At 41.8% G+C, this 10,991-nt stretch overlaps 1 protein-coding gene across 8 annotated transcripts in view; it reads right to left on the bottom strand.

The window, feature by feature from the left end:
- zgc:154075 (uncharacterized protein LOC556929 homolog) overlaps positions 1 to 10,991 on the bottom strand; it is a 261,564-nt gene that overhangs the window by 10,250 nt on the left and 240,323 nt on the right. For 7 of the 8 annotated variants that reach the window (XM_043675939.1, XM_043675941.1, XM_043675942.1 and 4 more), the window contains one exon: positions 4,467 to 4,631. In XM_043675939.1, the coding sequence (XP_043531874.1) occupies positions 4,467 to 4,631 (165 nt within the window). The remainder of the gene's footprint in view (positions 1 to 4,466; positions 4,632 to 10,991) is intronic. The other variant, XM_043675943.1, reaches the window with a different exon arrangement.

Here is a 10,991-nt window from a genome sequence, read left to right as displayed (position 1 = left end):
CCTTAACCTCCTTCCACCTATCGCATTTCCAACGCCCCTCCCCCAAGTGCCTCCTCCCTACCTTTTATCTTAGCCTGCTTGGCACACTTTCCTCATTCCAGAAGAAGGGCTCATGCCCGAAACGTCGATTCTCCTGCTCCTTGGATGCTGCCTGACCTGCTGCGCTTTTCCAGCAACACATTTTCAGCTAGGCCACAAATCAGCCATGATCTCTCTGAATGGCCTTCTCCTGTTCCTATGTTGTGAGCTTGTGATTGAATTTCAATAATGTGACGCCGGGTATGTGAATGTTTTGCAACATCTGTTTGAACTGAAAAATATTTTCCAGTAAAATTATTTGATTTTCAATTGATTTGATGTGTTATTGTCACATGTACCTGGGTACCATGAAAAGTTTTGGTTTGTGTGCAGTACAGGCAGATCATACTATACAAAGATCATAGGGTAATAGAACAGAGAATTCAAAGTTATGGCTGCAAAGAAGGTGCACAAAAAGGATCAACATTAGATTTGAAATTTGAAAGGTCCATTCAGAAGTCTTATAACAGTGGGGAAGACATTGTCCTTGAACCTCTTGGTACATGTTTTTAAGCTTTTGAATCTTCTGCCTGATAGAAGAGGTTGGAAAAGATTATATCCAGGGTAAGAAAGGTCTTTGATGATGTTGGTTGCCTTTCTGAAGGAGTAAGAAGTGTAGGTGGAGCCAATGGATAGAAGGTTGGTTTGCGTGATGGACTGGGCTATGTTCACAACTCCCTGTAATTTCTTATGGTCCTTGGGCTGAACAGTTGCCTTACCAAACCACGATGCATCTAGATCAAACACTTTTTATGGTACATCTATAAGATTATAGGTTTAGTCCTTCCAGACCTGGGTTACGTGTGATGAGAGATTGTGGCCTCCAAATTACATATCACCTTCAGTCGGTCATAGATCACCTTTTTGTACCTGTCACTGGCTCAAAATCCTGTAATTCTGTACCTCTCAGCTCTGTAGAAGCACTTACACCACAAGGGCTGCATCTGTTCAAGAAGCAGTCTCTACATCAACTTGACAAAGACAAATAAATGTCTGCCTTGCCAACAATTTGAACATCCAAAGAATAAATTCTGAAAAGATAATTCTGATTTATGATGAAGTACTGGATCTGGATGTAATAACAGTGAGATTGCACTTTAAGCAATGAATTAATGATATTGCTTAAACATGATTGTTTTTTAACATTGCAAGACCACTATATGCCCTTCAAACGACTTTCAATGTAGTGCACTTCTAATCAATAGTAGTTTGCTAGAATAGGACCAGTTCTATTATCACTGTTTTGGTCAGCAGGAAGAGTCTGTTTTTAATTCCCATTGGATTGCATTTATGTGCCAATGTTCAGTGGATGGGGAACATTGAAGGTTCAAGTGTTCTTTCAAGGTCAGGGGAAACTTACAGGCCAGATGTTCAGCTCAGGTAAGACAACTCTGGCATTTCAAAGTCAAACTAAAGCTCAATAGTAAGAGAGTTAAATGATGCAAATGGGAATCAGAATGTGCACCAAATAAAAGGAACCACCAGGTGGCAGTGCTGCATCACAACTGAGCAAGATTTAACTCGCTGACATTTTCTTAAAAGTGTTTTTCATATATATATAAAATGGAGCCGTATGTAGTAGCTACTGAGGAGTGTCTTAAAGGAGAAAAGCAAGGTTGAGGTTTGGAGAATATACGGACAGAATTCAAGAATTTGGGATCTAGGCAACTGAAGACACTGTAGGAGCAATTAATTTCAGGCTGTACAAGACAGACTGGCACCAAAAGAGCTCAAATTGTAGAATTATAGAATAGTTACAGCACTGAAGGAGGCTATTCAGTCAGTCATGTCTGCACTGGCTTTTTGAAGGAGTAATTCACATAGTACCACACTTCTATCTTCTCTCCTTAGGCTGCACATTCTTCTTTTCACAAAATAATCCAGATCCCTCTTGAAGACCGCAACTAAGCTCTCATCCATCATACTATCAGGAAGTAACATTTACATCACACAACAGGTAATGATTGTCTCCACCAAGAAAGTACCTACCATCGTCCTTTGACTTTCAATATTATTACCATCACTGAATCCCTCACTATCAACATGCTGAGGGCTAACATTGACCAGAAACTGAATTGGATTAACCATATATACATATTTTTATACACTGTAGGTGCAGGAGCAGGTAATGCATTCCCCATCTCCTGTCCACCATCTACAAGGCACAAGTCAAGAGACTGATGGAATACTCCCTGAATAAATGCACAGAGGCCGGTATCCTATCAGCAAGTCATCCTTTATTTACACATGCATAGTACTTGACACTCATCCAGCTCCCTCAGAGCCAGCTCTCAGAGTGAACAGAACCTCTGACAATCCTGTTTATATCTGTCAGCCAGGGCTTCTTGAGTGGAGCAGGTTAACAGCCCCAATCAGGTAACTCATATTCCAAGAGGTCTACCAGGCTGACATCATTACAATCACTACACTGCCCACTTGCCTGAGCAAGTGCAGCTTCAACAACACTCAAGATGCTTGATACCAACAGCTTGCTTGATTAGCATTACATCAACAAACATTCACTTGTTATATTCGCAATACACAGTTGTAGCAGTGTATACCATCTACAAGATGCACTGCAGAAATTCACCAAGGCTCTCTAAGGCAACATCATCCAAATCCACAATCACTATCACCTGGAATGACAAGGGCAGAAAATAGTAAAGAGTGTGCAGCTGGAAAAGCACAGCAGATCAGGCAACATCCAAGGAGCAGGAGAATCAATGTTTTGAGCTGGAACCATTCCTGATGAAGGCTCTGGCTCGAAACATCTATTCTCCTGCTCCTCGGATGCTGCCTGACTGACTGTGCTTTTCCAGCAACACACTCTCGACTTTGATCTCCAGCATCTTGCAGTCCTCACTTTCTCCAAAGGGCAGAAAATACGCGGGATCACCACCATCTGCAGGTCCCACTCAAAGCCACTCATCATCCTGACTTGGAAATATATCACCATTCTGTCAGTGTCACTCGGTCAACATCCTGGTCGTAAGAGCACTGTGGTGTATCCACATCAAATGGACTGCAGTGGTTCAAGAAGGCAGTTCACCACCACCTTCTCCAAGGCAGCCAGGAATAGGCAATAAATTCTGGCCAGTCAGCAGCACCCACTTTCTATGAATGAATAATTTAAAAAAAGGTCTTTCCAGACTGTAACCACTTGATGCAGGAAAATGTTTTTATTCTTGTTACCATTGCTTCTTTTGCCAATTTTCCTCTCAATCTTCTTTACTCCAAGGAGAGCAGTCCCAACTTCATCAGTCGACTGACATGACTGAAGTTCTGCTTCTTGAAGCATTCTTGTGAATGCCCAGAAAGTGGATACGGTACTCAAGTTGAGGCCAAACTACTGTTTTATACAAATTTAATGTAACTTCATTGCTTTTTCTCTCAGCCACTATTGCTGAAGCCTAGAATGTTGGGTACTATATTAACTGTGCTTGCAACATGTTCTGCTCCTTCAATGATTAACAAAGTTCTGCACAGTATTCCTCACAGTTCACAGCCCTTGCAAGTTTCGCATCATCTGCAAATTTTGCAATTATGCCCTCTACACTGGGTCATTTATATATATCAGGAACAGCAAAACTCCAAATAAACTCCTGGGAACTTCACTATCAATTTTCCTCCAGTCAAGAAATAACTATTAGCCACTTGCTAATCTCTGTTTCTTGTCACTCAACGAAGTCTGAAAGTTCTTAGTCCCTGTTATTCCATAAACTCTAATTTTGCTCCTAAATTTGACGTGCTGTGCAGCACCTTATCAAATAGTATCTTGCAGAGCCGTGGGGCTGGCTAATGTTATTGGGTTAGGGAAGGTGAGGCCATTGAGGGATTTGAAAATAAAATGAAAGTTTTATAAACAAGATATTTTTTGACTGGAAGTCAAAGGAGGTCAGCAGAGACAGGGTGACCAGGGAATGGGAAGAGGTGCAAGTCAAGACACAAGCTGCAGAACTGTAAAATTACCTCAAACCTATGGAAGGCGAAGAATGTATGAACTGAACAAAACTAACACTTGATGCATTTGGACCGATTTGAAATAACTGGCCAAAGAAGCAATGATGATATGTGGAAAAGATTTGTCATGCAAGTGGTTAGGATCTGGAATGTACAGTCTGATGGTATGGCACTGCCAGGATCAATTTTCAAAGGGAATTTAATTATTTTCTGAAAGTGACACAATTGAAAAAAAAGGAAGAGAGATGACACCAGGTGAATTGCTCCTTAACAAGGCCAGTACAGATACAATGGGCCAAATAGTCTTCTTCTGTGTTGCAACCACTATTGTAGATATCACAATAAAAATATAAACCTTGAAAGGGATCAGTGATTCAGAATGAAATAAAAGACGATGAGATAGCATAAACATTTTGTTAGATACTTACAGCGACAGCCTGTATGAAGCTGTCCATTAGATAGTAATCAGCTCCTCCATGTCCTCCCAAGTGTGTGTTCTGTATTGAAGAATAGTCCAAGGGATATTCAGTCTTTGTCTGTGTAAGGAAATCGAAAACTGTCACTGGATCCTGGCCCTCACTTGACAACTCCCCCTATAACAAATAAGAGACAAGAATGAGCTAACACTCTTGTAATCTCAGAGAATATCTCTGAAAAATAGTTCATGAAAATCGGTGTTAAACAACTCCAAAGAAACAGTAGCAGTTTTTGTAGTACTGAATCATGTAGATCAGAGCAACCCAATCAATAATCTCTGCTCCAGGCTGAGGTAACTGACCTTAATCCAGGCAGTACTCTAGATAAACTCAACCTGGTTTTGGACAGCCTGGATTATGACTCCTGAACACACAGTACAATACTTTCCCTGCAAAATACGTAGATGAAGACACACTATGGATCAGCCTTGACAGTCTGCACAGTTGAGTAGCCTCCCAAATTCACTGCTTATCCTCACAGGAATAATGGCCACATGGACAAGATAGCAGTGTGTAACAGGCAGCCACAGCAATGTAGCACATCATAGTCAGGAGAGAAGGGGAAACAATTGGGGCTATAATGCAGTGTTGGATGGGAGAGGCATTAGACTGTACCTCTGTTATGCTTCATTTCATTTTTGTTGCAAGTCTGAAGTCCGTTTCAGTACTTCTACAGTATTATAGGTGACATACAATGTGAAATGAGATGTGTGCAGTTTTCTTCCCTCATCAAAGCACACATTCACTTTAGACAGGCAAGAATTCATGAGCATTAATCAGCTCTAATACCTTATCCACGTGGTTAGGATGGCAGGTGTTAGCAAAATTATCAATTGTGAGAGTGTGGACATAATAGCTGAACTGTCCTCATTGCTACACTGGCACAAATCAGCTAAGTCATTGATACACAGGGATCAAACCAGATATATTCCTCATCTGTATGTATAGATATTCACTAGATAAATTCTTCAAGTTTTGAAGGGGTGTGTGTGGCCTGAAGATTTATCTCTTAAATTTGCAAAACCCAGTGTATGGGAATCTGATTGCGAGGAGGGTTAAGACAGGAACATGACAAGCTGAGTTTATTGGTGAACATTCAGTAATAGCTTATTTAATTAATTCTCCCAAAACATGTCACAGAATAAGCAGGGAAAAAAATTGACTTTTGTCTTAGTTCAAAACATATTTGTCATTTCAGTTGACAGAAAAGGTGGCGAGTAAGCACAAAGTTCGCGACAAACTTATTCAACAAGTAATACTTCATGCTGGAAGCTGTTTTTCTTAAAGTTATCCCTTTTATGGTCCAGTATACCTGTTAGAAATTCCCAACTCCTTGTCATGTTCATTTGGCTATGGCAGTGAGCATCTGGACTGGACAACAATACTAATAACAGTTTACGTTTCCAAAGCTCTCCTCAAATAAAGAAATGTGTTGGGAGGGAAAACAAATCATTAGCAATAATTCATATTATATTTTAACCTAAAGACTGGACCCATTGAATGAGATGGAGACTGGGATTGCAAACATGTTGAAATATGTAATGTAGGCAAACAAAGTACAGTGACATTCAGCGTTTGAACAAGTGAAGTATTTTGCTAACAAGGGGTGTGGTGAAGATAGAAATGAGTCAGGATTTTGGTATGTGCTGACCAAACAAAAAGAAATGGCCTGTGTGTTTACTAACAATTATTAAGTTTTATTTTTCCGGCCTCTTTTCATTTCAGCCCCTCCCTGCCATTACTCCAACCCTTCTTTTGACGATGTTAACATTTTCCTGATGTAAGGTTTTGTTCTAACGAGGCTCCTATGGCAACTTAGCTTCATGAGCAACCTTTGTGCACAAGGCTAAGCTAATGTGTCAACAAAGTATTTACCCATCAGAAGCAGCACAGTCAAATGCAAAGCTTTCCTAATCCAATGCAGACATTCAAACACACTCTTCCAGCAGCAGGGATTGATGGTTGGGATCAGAACTTAGAAATTTAAAAAATGTGGAAATAATCATCATGTATGACAGCATTTGCAGAGAGAGAAAAACAGAGTTAACATACCAGTAATGTTAATTCCGTTTTTCTCCCCACAAGTACTGCCTGTTGAGCATTCCAACATTTTATGCTTTTTGTTCAGATTTATAGCAAGTGCAATATTTTGCTTTTGTATCAGAGATTGAAACTATCACTAGTTTTTGTCTGTCTCTCTGAGGGACACTGATGCCAACTGTTGATCCTGTATCATTTCCTTATCGGGACCAGACATTTTAAAACCTCAAAAGCTTCCAGTCTGGAAATTTCTTGATGTATGTGTCGCTGGATCAACCTTATGAATTACAAGAGGAGACAATTATACATATTTAAAATCATAATGAAAATTAAAAAGATAGGGGAATATTCACACACGTGGATAATTTTTTTTACTGTCCACATCAATACAAATTTCAGCAGGAACAGTGATAAATTGTTCATTAGCCCATATTTATACAAGATAATCAGAGGGTTAGATACCGTGGACAGTGGGAGCCTTTTTCCTTGTATGCGGATGTCTAGCATGAGGGGACATAGCTTTAAATTAGATTAGATTCCCTATAGTGCGGAAACAGGTCCTTCGGACCAACAAGTCCACACCGACCCTCCGAAGAGTAACCCACCCAGACCCATTTCCCTCTGAATAATGCACATAACAGGATGGGCAATTTAACATGGCCAATTCACCTGACCTGCACATTTTTGGACTGTGGGAGGAATCCAGAGCACCCAGAGGAAACCCACGCAGACACAGGGAGAATGTGCAAACTCCACACAGACAGTCACCTGAGATGGAATTGAACCTGAGACCCTGGTGCTGTGAGGCAGCAGTGCTAACCACTGAGCCACTATGCCGCCCTTAAGGGGTGATATCAGAGTAATAGGGGCGTGGAACATACTGCCTACAACAGTAGCAGGCTCGCCAACTTTAAGGGCATTTAAATGGTTACTGGATAAACATATGAATGAAAATGGTCAAGTGTAGGATAGATATGCTTCAGATTGGTTCCACAGGTCGGCACAACATCGAGGGCTGAAGATGCTGTGATGGTCTATGTTCTATTTTCAATTGTAACAGGACACTGCATGTGAAAATGCAGAGGTTGACAGAAAAAAAAAGCCTCTCAATCTAAGATTAGAAAAAAATGCAGACAATTAAAACTGTAACCCATCAAAGGTACAACATTGAAGATTACACATATCAGAAATTTAGGTGAGATGGGAATGATTTTCGAAAGCTTCTTTTACATCGACACAAAGCTGTGCAAAGTGTATGTTTTTATTTCAAATGTGGGCAAGCAAGTCCCACTTCACTAGAAGTGTGAAGTCAGAAAATGAATCCTACTAATTTCAATGTTCAAGCTTTGAAAAAAAAAGCCATATGAAGCCATTTTAACTTTCAAAGTATTTGAGAGTCTTGCTATCCCTGTCAGGGGAGTGTATGATGGGGAGAGTGTTGAAGGAGCTTTATTTTCAGTTTACAAGAGTAGAGGGAGGTTTCCTCTGTATTTAACTCCTGTATCTTTCCTGGGAACGTTTGATGGTACCATAAAGTAAACTAACTCTATATCAAACCCACGATGTTCCAGCTCTGGGAATGTTTGATGACAGTGTAGTGGGAGATTAACTCTAATATCTGACCCATGCTGTATCTGTCCTCATGGTTCCTTGTACTGGCACTTATTACCCAAACTGGCAGTTGTTCTATTCCCAAGCAAAAATCGCAAATCACCTTGCAAGTCTAAATTTTTTTTTTTATTATTTCAAAAATATACTTTATTCATAAAAATATTTTGATGATCTGTACAATTGGTCATGCCATACATATGTAAACATTCCATTTCTTTGCATAGAGATAATCATTTGTATATACAGGTCTGTACGTTTACTATGCATATATTTAGCTGAGGCGTCGGCGGAGCCCACTTACAGTGTGGGCCCCCTGTTCTTTGGCAGGCAGACGTTACACGGAGGTCTTTCCCCACTGCACCTTGGCGGCAGCTGCCCCAAGCTTCAGCGCATCTCTCAACACATAGTCCTGGACCTTGGAATGTGCCAGTCCGCAACACTCAGCCGGGGTCAGCTCCTTCAGCTGGAAGATCAACAGGTTTGGACAGACCAAACAGCGTCTTTCACGGAGTTGATGATCCTCCAGGCACAAGTGATGTTTGTCTCGGTGTGCGTCCTGGGGAACAGACTGTAGAGCACGGAGTCCCGTGTCACGGAGCTGCTTGGGACGAACCTCGACAAACACCACGGCATTCGTCTCCAGATTTCCTTTGCATAGGCACATTCCAGAAGGTGGTGTGTGACAGTCTCATCCCCTCCGCAGCCGCTTCGAGGGCAGCATGCGGTGAGGCAGAGAGTCCGGGCATGCATAAAGGATCTCACAGGCAGAGCCCTTGTCACCACCAGCCAAGCCATGTCTTGGTGCTTGTTGGAAAGTTCTGGCGATGAGGCATTCTGCCAAATGACTTTGACAGTCTGCCCAGGGAACCGCTCGACAGGATCCGCCCTCTCCTTTTCCCGAAGGGTCTCAAGGACAGTACGTGCTGTCCACTTCCTGATGGACTTGTGGTCAAAAGGTGTTTTTCTTCATAAATTTCTCTACGAAGGACAGGTGACATGGAATGGTCCAACTACTTGGAAAGTTCCGCGGCAGCGAGGTCAAGCCCATCCTTCGCAATACCGGGGACAGGTAGAACCATGGAGACATGGTTAGAGCAGGGACAGGAATGGTTGTTGCAGGTTCCAGGATTTAGAGGTTTCAGTAAGAACAGAGAAGATAGTAAAAGAGGGGGAGGTGTGGCATTCTTGGTCAAGGACAGTATTACAGTTGCAGAAAGGATGTTTGGGGACTCGTCAATTGAGGTAGTATGGGCTGAAGTTACAAACAGGAAAGGAGAGGTCACCCTGTTGGGTGTTTTCCATAGGCCTCTGAGTAGTTCCAGAAAAGTAGAGGAAAGGATAGCAAAGATGATTCTCGATAGGAGTGACAGAGACAGGGTAGTTGTCATGGGGGACTTCAACTTTCCAAATATTGACTGGGAACACTATAGTACAAGTACTATAGATGGGTCAGTTTTTGTCCAGTGTGTGCAGGAGGGTTTCCTGACACAGTATGTAGATAGAAAGTGAGGTCTGCAGATGCTGGAGATCAGAGCTGAAAATGTGTTGCGGAAAAGCGCAGATCAGGCAGCATCCAGGGAACAGGAGAATCGACGTTTCGGGCATAACGGGCTTATGCCCGAAACGTCGATTCTCCTGTTCCCTGGATGCTGCCTGACCTGCTGCGCTTTTCCAGCAACACATTTTCAGCACAGTATGTAGATAGGCCAACAAGGGGCGAAGCCACATTAGATTTGGTACTGGGTAATGAGCCCGGCCAGGTGTTAGACTTGGAAGTAGATAAGCGCTTTGGTAATAGCGATCACAATTCTGTTATGTTTACTTTAGTGACAGAAAGGGATAGGTGTATACCACTGGACAAGAGTTACAGATGGGGGAAAGGCAATTACGATGCGATTAGGCAAAATTTAGGAAGCATAGGATGGAGAAGGAAACTGCAAGGGATAGGCATATTAGAAATGTGGAGCTTATTCAAGGAAAAGTTACTGTATGTCCTAGATAAGTATGTACCTGTCAGGCAGGAAAGAAGCTGTAGAGCACGTGAGCCGTGGTTTATGAAGGAAGTGGAATCTCTGGTCAAGAGGAAGAAGGCAGCTTATGTTAGGATGAGACGTGAAGGCTCAGTTAGGGCACTTGAAGGTTACAAGGTAGCCAGGAAAGACCTAAACAGAGAGCTCAGAAGAGCCAGGAGGAGACATGAGAAGTTGTTGGTGGATAGGATCAGGGTAAACCCTAAGGCTTTCTATAGGTATTTAAGGAATAAAAGAATGACGAGAGTAAGATTAGGACCAATCAAGGATAGTAGTGGGAAGTTGTTTGTGGAGTCAGAGGAGATAGGGGAAGCACGAAATGAATATCTTTCAACAGTATTCACTCTAGAAAACGACAATGTTGTCGAGGAGATTACTGAATACAGGCTACTAGACTAGGTGTGATTGAGGTTCACAAAGAGGAGGTATTAGAAATCCTGCAGAGTGTGAAAATAGATAAGCCCCTGGGCTGGATGGGATTTATCATAGGATCCTCTGGGAAGCCAGGGAGGAGATTACTGAGCCTTTGGCATTGATCTTTAAATCATCATTGTCTACAAGAATAGTGCCAGAAGACTGGAGGATAGCAAATGTGGTTCCCCTGTTCAAGAAGGGGAGTAGAGACAATCCTGGTAATTATAGACCAGTGAGCCTTACTTCAGTTGTTGGTAAAGTGTTGGAAAAGGTTATAAGAGATAGGATTTATAATCATCTGTAAAATAAAAATTTGATTAGGGATAGTCAGCACGATTTTGTGAAGGGTTGGTTGTGCCTCACAAACCTTATTGAATTCTTT

This window comes from Chiloscyllium plagiosum, chromosome 34 (genome assembly GCF_004010195.1).
Source record: "Chiloscyllium plagiosum isolate BGI_BamShark_2017 chromosome 34, ASM401019v2, whole genome shotgun sequence".
NCBI lineage: Eukaryota > Metazoa > Chordata > Chondrichthyes > Orectolobiformes > Hemiscylliidae > Chiloscyllium > Chiloscyllium plagiosum.
This window is presented reverse-complemented; position numbering and strand designations above follow the sequence as displayed.